Source organism: Dipodomys ordii, unplaced genomic scaffold, assembly GCF_000151885.1.
Source record: "Dipodomys ordii isolate 6190 unplaced genomic scaffold, Dord_2.0 Scaffold28, whole genome shotgun sequence".
In the NCBI taxonomy this organism is placed as follows: domain Eukaryota; kingdom Metazoa; phylum Chordata; class Mammalia; order Rodentia; family Heteromyidae; genus Dipodomys; species Dipodomys ordii.
In genome coordinates this window covers 7,361,759-7,381,243 of record NW_012267244.1, presented here as the reverse complement: position 1 = coordinate 7,381,243, position 19,485 = coordinate 7,361,759, and the positions used below count along the sequence as shown (strand labels likewise).

The following is a 19,485-nucleotide window of genomic DNA, read 5'->3' as shown; positions in this document are numbered from 1 at the left end:
CGAATTCTATTTTGGAATACCCTAAAAACCCTTGACCTAATGTAAAATCTAAGAGGCAGTTCAGAGACAAACAGTGACCATAACCTCATTCTCTGTCCAAAGCAAAATATAATCATTTAACTACCCACAGACATGAAAAAATACAAATATTTCAATAGCTTACCGCAGCTCATTCGTAAAAATATAAAATCAGCACAAAATGGGCTTTCTTGATGCTTCCCTATAATTAATTCAAAGTAGTTTAACATGGTCTTTAAAAATCGGTTGCTTAGCTGGGCCTGGTGTTACATGCCTATAACGCTAACACTGCTCAGTCTGAGGCAGAAGGACTGCCAGTTCAAGGTCAACTAGGAGACACAGTAAAAATCTGTCTCAAAAAAAAAAAAAAAAGTAGCCAGGCGCTGGTGGCTCACGCCTGTAATCCTAGCTACTCAGGAGGCTGAGATCTGAGAATCACGGTTCAAAGCCAGCCCGGGCAGGAGAGACCATGAGACTCCTATCTCCAATAAACCACCAGAAAACCAGAAGTGGCGCTGTAGCTCAAGTGGTAGAGCGCTCGCCTTGAGTTGAAGAGCTGAGGGACAGCGCCCAGGCCCAGAGTTCAAGCCCCATGACCGACAAAAAAAGAAAAAAAAAGAAAAAAGTTTTTGTAGAAATAGCTACTAATGACTAGTTAATTACTAAATACTACCTATAATGAGTAATTTTTAGCTAAGATTTAAATTGCTCCTAGCTTTAAAATAACTGAGTTTCAGTTGCACTTTCAGAAATACTAATCATACTTATAACTGCCCAATTAATATATATTACCAGTATTTCTCTTGGGTAGATTAAAGTTGCTGAGTCTTCTTTCAACAGTAAAGATATTTATACTATAACATACAGATTAAGTAGACCTGAGAGCTGTTTATCACAGATTTATCATCACAGAAGAGATTCCAGTTCATGTTGACAGAAAGTACATAAACTAGATTTAAAGTGCTATATTAAAAATAAATAAAAAGTAAAAATTCATGGCATTTTTTGATAATATAATTAAGCATTTGATTTTAAGAGTTGACACTAAAAATGATAAAAAAAAAACCACATATAGTATTATTATTCTCCAATTGTATTTTACTCTTTTCATTTTATGAAGTTTGTCTTTTTCACAGAATGACTGGTCACAGTTGTGCTTAAGACATCTATACTTGACCATAGACCTTAGAGGCTACTACACCCACTGATTTTTTAAACTTTTTTTTATGTTAAATATGAACATCTTCTTGGTACTTCTTTAAATCACATCTCATTTATCTTCTTAAGAACTGCACAAGCTCATTTTAAATACTTTTAACACCTGTAATCAACCACAGAAGTTGATAGAAGTAGAGGTATACTGGCTAATGATCGAGATGTGTACAGAGGAAAAGTAAACATCACTAAGTATGAATGTAACCCTTATCAACACAACAGTGGACCGTTTTTTTTCTCAATAAAAAAAGGCTATTCAAAAAAGGGACTCCTTTCATGAAGATTTGTCATTTTTAGGAATTTGAAAGGAACTTGAGTATAAATTTTGTTTTCTTCTATGTACCTTAAGGACACCTTAGGAAAAATTAGTGTCTTACACAACAGAATGGCATTTGCAGAATGTAACATTAAAATGACAGTACTGGGGTTGATTACTGCGGACTGTAAAACTCTGTGTATTAAATGGTTACATCTTAACAATGTATTGAGAACATTGGTCCAATAACATAAAAATAGAGGAAAAGCATCTGGAAATTTATCTCATTCAGTGTTCAGAGATAAAAAGGTTAACATTCATTCCATTATTTCCCATAGGTAAGTCCTTGTTCACACTGAAATCTGATGGTAATTGCATTCTGGCATTTTTCCAAACTATTGTATGAAGAGGATGCTGAAGGCCATCACTATACAGCACACTGCAACATATGGACTCTTTCGTTCACCTGTTGAAAAAAAGATTTTCATCCTGATTAAATGAGTGACTCACATGGATATGACAGGTTATTTTTTTTTTTTTTGGGTCCAGTCATGGGGCCTGGGCGCTGTCCCTCAGCTCTTCAGCTCAAGGCTAGCGCTCTACCACTTGAGCCACAGCGCCACTTCCGGCTTTTTTCTTTTTGCTTATGTGGTGCTGAGGAATCGAACCCAGGGCCTCAGGCATGCAAGGCAAGCGCTCTACCACTGAGCCACCTTCCCAGTCCTATGACAGGTTATTATTGTGGGAGAGGGATAGATTAAAAGACATGGGAAAAAATAAGAAATTAGAAACATGAAAAAAAACAGTTCAATGTAGAAGGAGCAAAACTGGTATTTGAGACAACATAATTTTCCTTAGAAAATCTTGAAAGCACCATTCCTATGCAACTGTATTATGTGAATATTAAAGAATACCATATACTCCCCCTCATCATAGTGTCTTGTATATCTCATTGTTACAATGGGTCCACCTGTATCCCCATTTAAGCATTTTGTTTTTTCTCTTCCCCTCTCCAAATTAGACTAACATCAAATACAGTGAAAACAGGGGTTATACCATGGGGGATGAACATACAAAGCAACAAAAAAAATCACATGATACACTATAAATACATTAGAAGCAATAGGAAGAAAGAAAAAAACCACTTGTGTCCCTATTTTGGGGTTCATTTTGCTTAATATCATCTCATCTGGTCATATGTATATAGCTTTTGACCTTTTCTGCTTTGTACCAGACATATACTAGTTATTCCAAGTAAGGGAAACCATGGGACCTATGTTTCTTTGGGCCTAGTTTACTTCACTTAATATAATTTTTTCCAAGTCTTTCCATTTCCTAACAAATGGGGCGATGCCATTTTCTGATTGTGTGTGTGTGTGTGCGTATACACACCACATTTTCTTGATCCATTCATCTACTGAGGAGCATCTGGGTTGGTTCCATGTAGTTGTAGAGGTCGGAGGGAAGGAATGGTAGGGGACAAACAAAGGAGGCAACAATGCTTGATAGGAAATGTACTCATTACCTTGTTCATGTAACTGTAACCTCTCTGTACAGCATTTTTACAATAAAACACTTATTAAAAAAGTATACCATGCAGAGCCAAGTTTCAGTGGCTCATGCCTGTAATCTAGCTACTCAGGAGGCTGAGATATGAGGATCTTGATTCAAAGCCAGGCTGGGCAGGAAAGTCTGTGAAAATCTTATCTCATTAAACCAGGAATGACATTGTAGCCCAAAGTAGTAGAGCATTAGCCTTAAGCACAAGAGCTCAGGGACAGTACATTGGCCCTGAATTCATGTCCTAGAATTGGCACACACACAAAAACCCCTCAAAACAAAAAAATGAAACAACTACAAAAACAACCCATGCAGCATGAACCACAAAGATTTATTAAATTTTTGAGTATTCAGTTTGAGTATTTAACATTTGTGATGTAGAACTGAAAAAGGTAGTACTTAAAAACAACCACTTCTATATGTGTCAATTATCATAATTGTTTCAGGAGTGCTTATATTTGGGACTTTACACATGCTGATCTGAATTGGTTTATGGAATTGTCTTGCAAATAGAGAGCCAGTGACTGTGAGTCAAACTCACCTTAATCTCTTTAAGTTAATTGTTTAGCAATTGCAAGGCTATATAATTCATGACACCAAATATAAGAAAACTCTCCTGGAGTCAAAGCTCATAGAATTCACAAACTTTATAGAGCATAACAATGACAATTTGCCTCATGAAGGTTAGAATGTGTTTGTGACTTTAAGTATCACTATCTCAAAATACTCTGAAATTTATGTAATCACTTAATCACAATAAAAATTATATATAGGGGCTGGGAAGGTGGCTCGGTGGTAGAGTGCTTGCCTTGCATGCCTGAGGCCCGGGGTTCGATTCCTCCACATAAGCAAAAAGAAAAAAGCCGGAAGTGGCGCTGTGGCTCAAGTGGTAGAGCGCTAGCCTTGAGCTGAAGAGCTGAGGGACAGCGCCCAGACCCAGAGTTCAGGCCCCACGACCGGACCCCTCCCCCCCCAAAATAAAAATTATATATAAATAAAAAGTCTTCCAGAGTCCTCTATTAGAGATTTATGATTGCTTCCCTTGTGTGGAATTTTTTTTTTTTCTGGACCTGGTAAAAGAAGTCTGGGCCTGGGTGATGTTCTTGAGCTTCTTTTTCGCTCAAGGCTAGTGTTCTATCACTTGAGCCACAGTGCCACTTCCAGGCTTTTCTGTGATTAATTGGATATAAGAGTCTCATGGACTTTCTGGCTTTGAACCTTAATCCTCAAATCTCAGCCTCCAGACTAGCTTGGATTACAGGCATGAGCAATTAGCATTGGGCTATCCTTGTGTGTTTATTACAATAATATTTGAGTGCTATTTTTTTTAAGCTTAAAATTAGCTCTTTCCTAGTAAAGATGTTTTCCAGGAGCAAGTTCAATAAATTACTTCTGGAAAATGCCAATTTTTTTTTAATATTTTAACTTTTTATTGTTATTATAAAGGTGAAATACCAAGGATTTATTGTTACCTAAGTCAGGTAATAAGTCCATTTCTTTTTGGACAATGCCAACCATTTCTGTTGCTCTCTCAATTTTTCCCTCCTATTCTCTCCCACAGTTGTATAGTTGATTTTCAACATAATGTTTAGTGAGTACCACTGCTGGGGAAAATGCCAATCTTAACTAATCTTTCAACTAAAACTCCAAAAGTCATTTTCATTTCCAGAGCCTTCTCATTGATCTCACATTGGTATTTTATTAGTAAGTTTAAATCAAGGCTTTATTCCCAATAGTCAAATTATGGACTCAGGCTAGGTTCTGATCAATGGGTAAATGAATATGAAAATGTAGAACGGATATATACAATGGGATTCTACTTAGCCATTAAGAAGAATATAATTATGCCCTTCTCTGGTAAATGGATGGAACTAGAATCATCATGCTGTGATAATAAGCCAGCCCTACCAAGATAAGCTAGGGGAAAAGAAAACAAAATAAAATAACCAAGATTAAAGGGAGGAGGGTGAGGATAAGCAAAAGCAAAGGGAGGGTGAATGTGATGTAAATACATACACACACACACACACACACACACACACACACACACGGAATTATCATTGTGAAATGTTAGTATGTACAATTTGAAGTTAGTAAAAATTGAAAATAATAAATATTATTTCTAAACACAAAGTTTCCTCAAAGAAAAGTTACAGAAATATTACCTATATTAAATTAAAAAAAAACCCAAACATTTGGTACTTTTCTGAAAACTTTTTAAATGCACAGTTACAGAAATACCTTCAGTTACAGAAAACATTAGAAAGTGAAAGGTGCTTTTGTAATACTATCACTTAACCTGGAAAAAAATCTTTTATAACTTAAAAAAATACACTGGGTTACCATTTTAAATGATATTAATTCTTTTCTTTCTTCACAGAAAATCAAACACTTCATATATAAATATGTAGATGTCATAAGCAAGTATGTTACTCTTATTAGAGCTAGATATGCTCATTATTTAGGATAGTCTAATTCATTATCTAAAGGAAGTAATTAATAATCTCCTAAACTTTCCATCTGATGAAAATTAATTTTTGTGGAAGTTCTTTTCTTCCTTATCCCCCAACCTAGAAATGCTATAATTAACATATGGCTTTCATTTTCCTGTTTTTAATTTTCTTAAAAGAGACTGCCATGTGGTAGAGCTAAACATTTTAGGCTGAACTTGAATATAAATGTTACTTCTTGTCTAGTCTTAGGTCTGTGTAAGTGAATATGAAACAGTTGCTGTAATGTGATGTGTAACATGATAAGATGATTTGGCTAGAGCTTTTCTCATTAAAATTGCATCCTTTCTTTGTGGATATATTGTGTGTCAAGAAGAGAGGAGCATGTGCTTGGGAAAGCAGTATGTCAGCATCAATATTTTTGGAGATAATTTGCCAAAATAAAAAGCTAATGTTTTCATATAATTGGTAAGAATGAATACTTTAGACCCTTTCAACTTATGGCATTCATACAATTGAGGGAAAAATGGAAAAAAATAAATAAACAGCAACAACAAAAGGGAGCCATTTATAACTAGGTATAAAAATGGATATTATTAAAAAAATCATTAAGCTACATACTTAATGTCTTCCTTTTTTTTTTTGGTTATTTGGAGATACAGACTGGAGGATCTTTCTGTCCCAGCTGATTTCAAACTGTGATCCTTAGATTTTAGGCTCCTGAGTAGGGAGGATTATAGACCTAGGCCAATGGCACTTGACTTAAACTGTTATATATTCTCTTGATATTGTGAACAAAAGACTACATGAGCTGGCTTCTGAGTAGACCTGTACCCATTTCTTTGTTACACAAAAAGGGTTTAAAATACCTTAATATTTTCTTAGCAACTTAATGATAAAACTGGGCTGGAAATTCAGCCGCTTAACACCAGACCTACTCTGTCATTATTTTCTCTTTGCAGTTTACTTGCGGTAATTGCACTAACTCTATTCCTTGGCAATGTCTTTATCTTTCTTTTCCAGGGTGACTTGCCTCTGAAGCAAGCAGTTTGGTTTAAATATATTTATATTTCCCGTTAGCTATTAGCATTAACTACCAATGGTGCTATTTTATCTCTATCTTTCTTTTCTTGATTCCTTTTGAAGTACTTAAGATTTCTTCTGTTATTGTAGGGTTTGCAGCTGTTGTATGTCTGAGTGCCAGATAAGTCTGTACCACAAATCTCTGCAGATCCAGGCCAGGGCTTCTGAACTCCAGTACTATTGGCATGTTGGCTTGGATCATTATGTTATGAGGGGCTGCTCTGAACATCTTAGCCAGATGCCTGACCTAAAAGCACTATATACCCTTATTCTAGTGTTGATAATAAAAAACTTTAGACATTCACAAATGTCCCCTGCCTATACACTCTTATTTAAGCTATGTTTTTTTTTTTTTTTTTGGTACAAGACAAAATGAAGTATGACAAAGAATACAGAGGGAAGATAACGGAACACATTAGAAGCACATTGAATTTGCTGGGAGAGGTCTGTTTCATAGTCACTATATTAGAAAAAGGGCTTTGACAGAAGTACTTTCCTTTGAAGTCCATTACCCTGATGTCATCACTTTATGGATTTGACAAGCCATTCCCATCATCAGATTCAGAAAAGGACTTCTAGACATCTATGACTTCCAGACTTCTACTTGTGTTATCAGAAAAAGTTTAATGGAAGTTTCTTTTGTATGTTCTTCCCCCATGGTATAACCCCTGTTTTCACTGTATTTGATTCTGGTGCCCTGTATTTTGTATATACATTTTTAAAATTGGGGGATGGGAAGGGAAATAACAAAATGGTGAAATAAGGATACAGGTTGACCCATTATAACAATGAGATTCACAGACACTATGTTGAAAATGAACTTTACAGCTTTGGTGGGGGGAGGGGGAGACGTTAGGGAGGTAGGGAGAGAAGGGATGGTAGAGGAAAAACAAAGGGGGTAACAATGCTCAATAGGAAATGGACTCATTCATGTAACTGTTACCCCTTTGTACAGTATCTTTATAATAAAAAATATATTAAAAAAACAAAAGAAGTTTAATGGAAAACAAAAAACCCTAGTGAAAATTCAATGACTAACAATGTAAGATGTTTTAAAGATGTAAGTATTTTTATGCAAAAAATGTTTTCAAGTAATTTTCCTTAGAAAAATTTCTCAGTATTTTAAGAACTTTGCAGTCTTCAATCTTTAACCAATATCGTTTCTTATTCTAGACCTACTTTCTAAAATTTCCACATCTCTAAGAAGTTGAAAGACAAGATAAAAGAAACATAGCTTTTCTAAAAGAAAAGACTCTTTTTTTTTTAACTGTATGTTTTTTGTCTTTTCTTTTTTGGTACTGGGGATCGAACCCAGGACGTTGCACTTGCTAGGTAAGCGCTTTGACACTGAGCTACATCCCAGTCCAAGAAAAGACTCTTAAGTCCTCTATCATACTTAAAGTCATTGAGAATTTGTTAAACTGGCTATCCTGATATATAAACTATTTTTTGCATTATGAAAGCCTGACAACTGTATGAAAGAAAAAGTAGTCATGCATAAACTTAACATTAAAGAATGATGAATTTGAAAAATATTTTTACTCTTAATAACTTAAAAGAGGGGGGCTGGGAAGGTGGCTCAGTGGTAGAGCGCTTGCCTTCCATGCTCGAGGCCCTGGGTTCCATTCCTTAGCACCATATAAGCAAAAAGAAAAAAGCCGGAAGTGGCGCTGTGGCTCAAGTGGTAGAGTGCGCTAGCCTTGAGCTGAAGAGCTGAGGGATAGTGCCCAGGCCCAGAGTTCAGGCCCCACGACCGGACCCCCCCCCAAAAAAAAATAACTTAAAAGAGGGTAAGAAATATTATTCATTGCAATCAGTCCAAGCGGGTATAGGTATAAATTCCATACACACACATACATTATATCTATATCTGTTTCTGTATATATATCTTAAGTAATCAGGCAAGTTAAGAACATGTAGAGAGTTTGTTATTCAAAAATACTTTATTCAGTTTGAGTCTACTATATGATGGGCACAGTGTTTTATGTTTTCATGTCTATCTATCTATAAACGCACATATATGAATAGTTTATCATCTATATCTACACTTATATAATGTAAACAAGTATACATGAAACTATACATATACTTGTTCGAAACCTCTTCAAAAATCAGAGTATTTAATATCTGAATTACAGAGATTTGCTTCTATATATATAATTATTGTAAGGAAGTTATCAAGTCTAGTTTTAAATAGTACAAGTAAAAAAAACTTGGTGGAACTCTATAAAAGCACACATTGTGGGGAAGACTGCACTTTTAAGAACATTTGATTTCTGGATTATGACATAAATAAATTTGTCAACAATCTGTAGCTGAAGAAATGGAGAATGAGTTTAACACTTACCAATTCTGGCGCACTTCCAAAATATTCCCAACAGTCTGCACAGAACAAAAAAAGAACACAAGTGGCTACTGAATATGGGAAAGGTAAATTATTGCTGCCAGTATCATATAAAACAGTAACTATAGACTGACATTTTAGCCTTTAATGCTTTGTTTCACTTCTGAAACATTGAGCCAACATGTATCTATGAACACAGGACACAATAGGCTAGTAGTCACTGATGGAAAGAAACTTCCACAAATTACAATGTATAACAGGCCAAAAGTAGAGTGAATAAATGTGAGAGTGGCAAAATTTTGCCTAAGGGCTTACTGTATTAATTCATCAACATCGTTTACCACCTTCGAAACGAGAACATTTATATGTTTGCTAAATTTGAGAAAATGACAAATAAAAATGACCATTTCAGATGAATTTTAACAGGTATACTAAAAAGAATTTTTCTTTTTTGTCAGTCCTGGGGTTTAAACTCTGAGTCTTGTGCTGTCCCTCAACACTTCAGCTCAAGGCTAATGTTCTACCACTTGAGCCACAGTACCACTTCCAGTTTTTCTGGTGGTTTACTGGAGATAAGAGTCTCACAGACTTTCCTGCCCAGGTTGGCTTTGAACCATAGATCTCAGCCTCCTAAGTAGATAGGATTAGTAGCACCCGACTTAAAAATAAGAACCTTCTCAGTTTAGTGAATGGGAAAAGTAGAATTTTTTTTTCAAAGAACGGCTAGCTAAATAATTTTACTTTAGAAATAAAAGGATTATAGCCAAAAACATTTCTGAAAATAGTAGAAGTAAACATAAAGGTAAGATTGTGTTTTAATTCAGTCATGCTTACTGCATACACGACTGTGGTCAAGTTTATTTTCTCTCTTTAATAATAGCATCTATCATCCTAAGTTATTAAATGAATGATTATACAGAAAGTCTCCAAAATAGTGATTAATATGTGCTAAAGTCATATACAGTCTAAAGTCACATGTGATATTACTTATAGATATTACTTAAAATCAGTTTCAGTTTCTTTGTCAGTAAAGAGAAGATAAAGAATAGGCATACACAAAGCCAGAATGTTCCTTGATCTCTAAATCAAGGTTTTTCTAGGTTGAATATTCTAGAAATAACAAAGTATTAATAGAGAATAGGCATAATAGTATATTAAAATCTTTTAAATGAATGAAGAATTCTAACTTTGATTTAACATAAAGATTTGTAATTACCAGTTTGGTTGTTTCAACATTATTTGTCTATTTAATATACATTTCTGTTATATCTCAAATGGTTAAAAAACACCCTATTAGCTGATAAAAGTTAATGCAAATAATGCTTACTACAAATGCTAATCATGGTAACAGGTCTAAAAAAACTAAGTAAAATACATGTAACTGTAATAAGAAAGGACAGAAAACCAAATTTTTACAAAATATATTTGCCATCTATAACAATAAAAAACATTTAACATCTAGTTAAGTAGAAAGATTTTTAAAATGGCTTTCAAAACAGTTGTTCATATTAGTGTAAACTTTAGAAATGTAATAACAGGCATGCTTTTTGTCTGTTTTTTAATTAGGAGAAATATACTACAACTCAACTTCTACTATATGGCTGACAGCCTTGAGAACTTCTTTTATAATGTAGAATGTTATGGATGCATACCTATCCCAAAGGAATTTGGGGTAGACATTTCTGAATGCAAACTTCTTCCAAGAATAAAATTCACACAGCATCAAAAAAGTGCAAATATTTCATTGTATGGTTACGTAAATCTTATTTTAGTTTTTAGTGATATTGGGGGTTTGAACTTGCTTGGCTGGTGTTCCTCCATTTTAGATTCACATATATGTCTCAGAGAGGTGTGGACTGTAATCTTACTGTTGGTTCTTCTAGAACAGCTAGGATGACATTTACAGAATCACTATGCTCAGCATCTAATGTCTGAAATGAGGTCTTGAATACGTTTTGTTCAAACTGACCCTGACTCATGATCTCCTCTCACTTCCTGGATAGTTAAGATTACAGACCTGAACCATTGCACTTGACTTCTGTGACAATTTTATTAGAAAAATGTATCATAATACCCATGTATTACATTTGTGTCCCAAATATCAGATCAACACAAGTAAGTCGAGTACTGGTTTAGAGAACAAAATAAGACACTATCTAAAAGGAGTGTGAAACTACCGTAAGAATTGATTAATAAGTAGTATTTGTTTTTAATCTTCATTCTGCTTCTTAAAAATAGATTCTATTTCAGCTTACATATTAGATCAGGTTTGAAATTTAACTTTTAATAAGACATTATGCGTCAGGATTTTAGACTTTTAAGAAATAAAGAAAAATAACAAAGTTATTAAAAAGTAAATTATAACTAGAATTAAATGGATGGTTTGGATGGTTAGACATCATTAGCAACGTACCCAGTTTTATTTCTGTCCAGGATGCTGGGTGCCATGGATCGGATGTAAGCACACGTACATATAAGCAGCAAGATTACAGTCAACAGACTCTGAAAGTTGAAAATGGCAGACTAAAAAGAGAAAACAAAATGAAACAAATTAATATTGCAAGAAAAACTGCCTGGTAAAAAATGCCAGACAAAGCTGTAAGAAATTGTTTTTATTTCTTCAAAAAGTCAAACAATACAATATGTGTAACTGCCATATAAAACTGAATCATGAAATATTCTAAAAATGTACTTTCTTATGCATTTTCTGGGCTAAAGAATGCAGGAGGTGCCACAGAAATGTAAAATTTGAAAAATACCATAAACCCCAAATGGCTGACTACAGCTGAGTCAGCCTGTAATTGCTACAGTATTCTAAGAGCCCAGACAACTTGACAGACATTCAGGTCTATTTGCTCTGCCAGTCACTGGCTAAATGGATCCTGTGCAATCACTGCCTCTCAAACTATCTTAGAACAGTAAAGCTGGTTGGAGACTGCAAAGACTGAGTATTGACTAATGTATTTTTCAATTTTGATTTATTTTCTGGGATAAGTATTTAATAGACCATGTTTCTGGTATACTGACAAATATTAGCTTATTACATATTGGTCAAAGAAAATCACCTGCTTTTCCATTTGGCCCATTTGAAAAAGGAGAAGGGTTGATTTCATATCTTGGCTATGGTAAACAATGCTGCAACAAACATGAGTTGTATTGTTAGCTTTAGTGTGCCTGTTTTGTGGCCAACTGGATAAACACAGTTGCTGGATCATAGGGAAACTCTATGTTTAGTCTTTTGAGGAACGTCCATACAGACTGGTGAAACAAGTTTACATTCCCATCAACAGTGCAGTAGTGTTCCCTTTTTGGCTATCCCAGCCAGCATCTGTTATTGTTAGTTTCCTTGATAAGGGCCATTTTAGGGGTGAAGTGAATCTGAATGTTGTTCTGAATTGCATTTCTTTTATGGCCAGAGATCTTAAACATTTCTTCATTTGTCTATTGGTCATTCTTACTTCTTCTGAGAAGTCTCTCTTTAGCCCATTTTAATTGGGTTGTTTCTTTGAGAATTTGATTTTGGAAGGATTTTTTTGAGCTCTGAGTATATTTTAGATATGAGGCCCTTATCTGATGCGTAGCTAGTAAAGATCTTCTCCCAGTCTGTGGGCTTTCTATTTATCTTGCTAGTTATGTCCTCTGCTGTATAGAAACTTTTCAGTTTGATGAAATGTGCATATATGATCATATAAAATGTTTATTGAAATGAACCAAGAAATGGAAACAAGGTTTGTTCTTTTTCAATTTTCCCCCATTTGTTGCTGTTTTTTATTTCTGTACATTTTGTCTTATATGCAAGTTTATGTTTTGGGGAGGGTAAAGGGAAGAACAGAAATGGTGGGATAAAGGGTAAATTAATTCAGCTGTGATACTAATCACTAGGCTGAAAATGAACTATACAACTTGCAGAGGAAGGGGGGAAGAGGGAACGGGGGAGCTGGGAGAAAATTAGGGAGGGAGGAGTTGACACTGTTCATATTATTTCAAAAATTAAAAAAACAATAATAAAGAATCCCTCAAGTTAAGTGCAATCTTTTTGAGGACTCCATCTTCACTCCCATCTTGTATTTCATACACAACTCTTTACTTTCCCTCTCCTTTTTTCTTGAAACAAGGTGTTGCTATCTAAACCAGGGGTGGCTTCAAATGTGTAGGAGCCTCCCATGTGCTGGGTCGGTCTATAGGTATATGCTATCTGACTGGCCCTAGAATTCTGTTGATGTACCTGATTCATGGAAGTCCAAGTAAGATATATTTTAAGAATAAAACGAGTTTTAAAAAGTATAGATATATTGCATATAATAATGAAAATTTTCATTATTCCTATAACCATACACAGCAACCAGAAATATGCCTCTTTAGTAAACTCAGAACTCTTAAAAATCAAGAGTGAATAACAGCTACAAAATAATTCAAAAGAGGCAAAATTTCTTACTTGCAGTATGAGTGCTTATCTGAATAGTCCAAAAGAATCTAGTGAAAAATGGCTATAGACCTAAAGGGAACTAATCATGGTGTCTGAGGATATAATTAAAATATTTACAATAGCTTTCATAATTATATTATCACTTAATTGACAGACATAAAAAAATCGAAAAGATTGCACATCTTATTTACCAATATTCTTTAAAACAAAAAGTACTTATATACAATGTACAAAAACTATGTGGTATGCAAAACAGGATGCATAGCCAGCATAGCTTTAGCTACAGAAAACTTTAAGTATGAGTAAGAGAGTTCAGTGGTTATCTCTGATAGATTTCACCTAATTCTCAACTTCTCTGGCTTTCTCAAAGACTTTGTTGCTTTTATTAGTCTGCAAAAGATAAAAAAAAAAAAGATTTGCCATTAAACTTTTAAAATTTGTTTTTTTGTGCAAAGGCTTTTCTCATTGATATAGCAAAGGCAGAGTTCAATGTGGCTTGATTTTAACTTTAATTTTATATCCATGATCATTTCCAGATAGAAAGCACAGGTATCCAAATGCTTATCTTTTAATAGTTATAATGGCGAGCATTTATATGAGTGTATTAATAAATAGTATTAGATAATAATTTAAAAAATACAAAGCATATTTCCTCTTAGTCAAATGACTAAATGTGCATGCACTATGTCTGGGGAGAGGACAGACAATCAGGACTGATTGGAGTTTAATAATTACTGATATTCCAATAAGTGCTGTTCTGTACTTTCTAATATCTGAGGTAGACATTTCTATTATCCTTACAAGATGAGTACTACTACTGAGAATATATAGCAGTTATACTCAAGTCTGATCAAGAAATGCGCTTTCAAAATTGAATAGCAAATCACTGTTCACATTCAAGTAAAGTCTGGAACTATGGGGATAAAGGCTGTTTTCATAAAGAAAAAACTTTAAGGAGAAAGAAGGAATAGAATTGAAACACCAAGGGGAAAATTTAGTTGGAAAGCAGGCTCCAGATGAGACAGAAACATGGGGAAAATATCCCCAGAAATAAGGATTTTCTATGTTCAGAGAATAAAAGATATTGTACTAAGGAAAAGATTCCTGCAAAGAAATTTGCCAAGTGGGTTTGTCATCTTCCTAATAGTGTCTAAGCTCAGAGTTTGGTTATATGTTCACTCTACTCCAGTGAATATCTTAATACCATATGGTTAAATGATATGATGCTCATGCTTTTCCCTATGTTTGTAGTTGATGGTAAAATTAGTATATGGAAGGTCCTCTTACCCTTCTTTTTACCTTCATATGTTTGAAGCATTTCATAATAAAAGATAAAAAGGCCCTTGAGAACATGCCTATTATTAAAGTGTATATATACATACATTTGCCTGTGTGCTGTCATTTACAAATGAAAACCATTTACAAGTACAAAATAAATTATAAACACAACTTTGTCTAGGGTTTAAAGACTCCAAAATTTAAACAAATAATCTTAGATGGTAAAGCCTTTTAGATGTACTTAAAACTCTGGTCAAAAGAGTGTTTCTAAGTTACAGACATTAGCCTGTCACCTATCACATTCCTCCTCCTAATGCTTTGCATCTGTTCATTGGTATAAAATTATAGTTTCAGGGTTAGATGAAACAGATGTTCCTGTTCAGTAGAAAAATGGGAATTTTAATATGAAAATGTCACTAAGAGAAAGCCAAAGAAGCTAAGGCTACATAATCATAAAAGATAATAGAAAAGATGGTTAGAAAGTAAAATTCATTCATTAAGTTTAATTTTTAACCCTTTAATTCATGAGCCCTTTTCCAAGGTACTGTTTTGTACATATGATAATTACTCTTGACATACTAGTGAATTGAGTCATTCTTTCAGTCTAAATTTGAGTTACCTGATCTATGAAGTCATTCCTGTCTTCACTCTACCCATTGATCTGTACTATAATTGTTTTCTCTATTTCAATGAAATTCTAATCAGTACCATGAATATTAAACAAAATGATATAGTAGTCACTGAAAACTGGTAAAATGAACAATAATGAATATATATACACATCTAAGAGCATACTTAAATTCCAAATTAACAATGAACATTATTTTTAAAAAGTCAATGAGATCAGTGTTGAATACATTTTGTTAATTACTCAAGAGAAATCTCTACTATACACTGAGTTTATAATTACTTATCAAAGTCATTTCTGAAAATTAATCAGAAAAAATTTCTTAGGCTTATGAGGAAGGCCTAAGCTTTAGATTAAAATAAAAGCCTGATGTAATTTCTACCTGATATTCACATCTGCTATATATATACTAGATATACTATATATACTAGATATAGTTCAGATATACTAATGTTTTTCACAAAGACATTCTATTACCCCTCTGAACTGTAGGCCTATCACATCACTTATAACTAAACAGAGTGTGCCTTAAATAACTAATGCTACAACACTGAATTAATTTAACAAAACCAAAAGAAAATAAATTTGATGACTCAGATACTTTGTATAAGCATTTTGAAGTAAACCACATCTGGCCACCATTTATACTACATAGATTAATTTCTCAACCGTTAGGCAAAGGTTAATCAATGAAAGCTTAATGCTTTGAACATTAAGCTATTGCAATCTTAACAAACAAAAAGTTTTCTAATGTCAAGTCCCTTTGAAAAGAGTACCTTTTCATATTTCATTTGTTATCATACATTATTAAGATATAATTTCTAACTATTGGTGTAATTTTTCTTTTTTTTGTTTTGTCAGTGGTGGGGCTTGAACTCTGGGCTTGGGCGCTGTCCCTCAGCTCTTCAGCTCAAGGCGAGTGCTCTATCGCTTGAGCCACAGTGCCACTTCCGTGGTGTAATTTCTGAATGCTAAAAATATTCATGAAATTTTCATATTTATAAAATAGCAACATAGGTTTTTTGAAAAAATTATAAATTTCTAAATAAAACCACTAAGTCACTCAAGGTAATCTTTCAAATCAGAAATCTTAGGAAGCCACAGGAAACATTAGAAAAAGAAACAAGTGAGCTATCCAAGCAATTGAAAGACAAAAATAGAAGAAATATACACATTGATATTTTAAACATGCTTTGTCTAGAGACTTCTCAGTGGGTTATTATCTACACATAATCTAAAGAAAAGATTTTGAACCTATGGTATTTTCATTAGGAATAGATCACTTAGGCTTCAGGTAGCTTACAAAATATAGTATTAAACACATTTGTTGAATAAGGGCTTTTGTTATGCTTAACACAGTCTTTCTTGAGACTTCAAGATTGCTCATGTTGTAAAGTTTTATTGACATACTAATTTTTCCAGCATTACTTAAGAAGACTTTTAAACAAGAGCTGAATATTTTTTTAAAGAATTAAAATTCCAAGTAGTAACCCTTTTACTTGGAATTTAAAAAAAGTTATTCCTCTTTGGATTGAAAGAAACTCAGAAATGACAGTCCTCATTTAATAATGATAAAAATTATATAGCACTAGAAAAAATGGGTCAGCACTTCATCATTTCATTTACAAATCTAGGTCAGGTCAGTATTTTCCAACTAGTTTTTACATGTAAATGTACTGTGTATATTACATGCACACAGTACTACATACTGTTACTGGTTCTCAAATCTGAAAACATGGAAATACAGAGATATTTGCTTCCTATGAATATGAAAATGGACACATGCAGCATTTGCCCAAGATAATGAAGAAATGAATAAATGTGTATTTACTCTCTTCATCATCAATGGATGGCTAACAATTGAAATTCTAGTTATCTGAGAGGGTAAGACTGGGAGGATCCAGGGTTGCAGGCCAGAGTGGGCAGAAAAATCTGACAGAATGATTTAAAGAGAGGAAGCTGGGTAGTACATGTACCCAATACAAACTTGAAACAGTTAACAGTCTAGACACCTGCTTCTTGCAGTTAGTGAGACCTAGTTCAAAAATGTTAACATAAAGCATTTGCCCAACAAGCTAAAAGCTCAAACACAATTACTATTCCTCTCCCAAAGGACAATTTGTCCTTGAGTAATCAACAATTTTACATTTACTTGTTAGTTTCATTTGTTAAACATGCATTTGATCTCATTGTTCCTGTTTCAAAGATGTCTAAAAACCATTTCTACTTATATTTTCCTTTTAAGAACTTTTCATTGTCACAAGCAAAGCTTCTGCTTGGAGTAGATGCTTTTCAGCTCTGTACTAGACTGGCAACATTGGTGGTAATTTGTAGTTCAATAATGGTGTAAAAGTACAGTCAAAATAGTCATTAGTGGGCTGGGAAGGTGGCTCAGTGGTAGAGCACTTGCCTTGCATGCTTGAGGCCCTGAGTTCCATTCCTCAGCATCACATAAGCAAAAAAGAAAAAAGCGGAAGTGGCGCTGTGACTCAAGTGGTAGAGCATTAGCCTTGAGCTGAAGAGCTGAGGGACAGGGCCCAGGCCCAGAGTTCAGGCCCCACGACCGGACCCCCCCCAAAAAAATAAATAAAATAAAATAAAAAAAGAATTAAGTCAGGGACGAAGTGGAGGTGACCCTAGTCTAGGTTTTCAAAACGAATACTTGTAAATATTGGGGCCAACTCTTGCTTCTTGTGGATAGATAATACATTAGACTCACATTTCATATCGAAATAAGCTGAGAATTCACTGAAATATATTGAAAGTAGTCATGCTGTGTCAGTAAACTAAATATCATCTTCTAGCAAGAAGTAAGAGTAAAGTCTACTACTCTAAGTTGAAAAAGAACTAAATTTTTGCATTAATCTAAACGTTCATTGATGAAAACTCTTAAAAGCAAGTATATGCTATCATTTGGTAGATGGGAAAAGAGACTGAAATAGAAAATAAAAGCCTTGTCTAAAGGAATAATGTGCACGTAATCATCATCTTCATCAAGTGGTAAGCTTTTCCTCTGATTTACGTCCAAATCACATTCAAAGCAACTGACATAAAGCAGGCAAGATTAAGAATGAATCCTGACTGCTAATGGATGTTTGCAATATGGCATTCTGCTGTAACCTCTGGGAGCACATGCTTCATAACTTTTCGTTAAAGCAATTCTTAACTTTTGGGGAAGTCACAGATGTGTTTGAACTGTAATAATCGCATCCTTTTCATAAGTGTTTATAAACCCGGAGACACAGAGATTTTACAAATTCACCTCAAAGGCCTCATGTAGTTAGTGGCATCTTCCTCTACAAAAGCAAATGTTTGCAGACATGCTTTGGAGATTTTTTTCCTGTTACCCCCCTCTACTACACTCATGCTCAGGTCATCTAGGTTGGCTTTACTTTTCTCAGCATGGCAATTTCTTTTACGATTCTGATTTACAGTGCAAGCTTTTCTTAAAGACCTAATCTACAATAGCACAAAATAACAGACACATGTATGATCCTTTCCACCCCTACCCCCCCGCCCGCCCCAGGTTGTGGGCCAGACGCAACTATGTGAAGTGCATGAAGCTCCTGGAAAAGAACCTTTGCAGAGAACCAGAAATCACTGAAGCCTGTATCTCGGAAAGTAGCACCTTTAGAGTTGCAATGAAAGGTCAATGATTCAACAGGTTATATGGAAAATGTATAGTTTAGTGGGTAGACAACAGTAACAACTGAATTAAACAAGGAGGATGAGATAAAGGAGGGGGGCGGAGAAAAAAAACAGTTTGAAAGTCTGTAAACTCTATACCTCAAAAGTCAAAGGCACCGATTATCTATGTAAGCGACGGGTAAAGCACAGTTGCTCTGGGCCAGGCAGGAAGGAGGCTCTGGGAGTCCCAGAATTGTGTGGCCCTGGAGGTTTCCTGGAACGGTGGGACCGGGCTCGTCCAGAATGGGCAGAGAAGGAGCCACATGGCTCTGCGGCCACTGCACCCTCCGAGCCCCGGGAGCATCGTTAGTGAAGGGCGTCCCGGGCCGGCGCAGGCAGGGCAGCCGCATTACCTTCCAGCCCGACCCCCACAGCCCCTCCGACAAGCCCAGCAGCCGCAGTTCTTACCATAGTGAGACCAGAGATAGCCCAGCCACATCACCCTTCCGGACCCCAGGCGGAAGAGGTGTGCACGACCCACCTGGGCTTCTTGCTCTCTCCGGCAATCCGATTGGCTTGATTCCGCGTCCCCGCCCAGGC

The 19,485-nt window shown here is 35.0% G+C and overlaps 1 protein-coding gene across 1 annotated transcript; it reads right to left on the bottom strand.

Moving 5' to 3' along the window:
* Nucleotides 1-849: 849 nt before the first annotated feature.
* Tmem167a (transmembrane protein 167A) lies at nt 850-19,429 on the bottom strand. Its single transcript, XM_013015925.1, has 4 exons — nt 19,354-19,429; nt 11,340-11,449; nt 8,930-8,964; nt 850-1,955 (listed from the first exon to the last, which is right to left on the bottom strand). Exons 1-4 carry the CDS (start codon nt 19,354-19,356, stop codon nt 1,885-1,887), a joined length of 219 nt encoding a protein of 72 aa, XP_012871379.1. The 5' UTR covers nt 19,357-19,429; the 3' UTR covers nt 850-1,884.
* Nucleotides 19,430-19,485: the final 56 nt, after the last annotated feature.

Coding starts and splice junctions, on each gene's coding strand:
- Tmem167a (XM_013015925.1), bottom strand. Junction 8,965..11,339: donor CTGGACAGAAATAAAACTGG/GTACGTTGCTAA, acceptor TGTTCTGTGCAG/ACTGTTGGGAATATTTTGGA. Junction 1,956..8,929: donor TTGGAAGTGCGCCAGAATTG/GTAAGTGTTAAA, acceptor TTTTTTCAACAG/GTGAACGAAAGAGTCCATAT.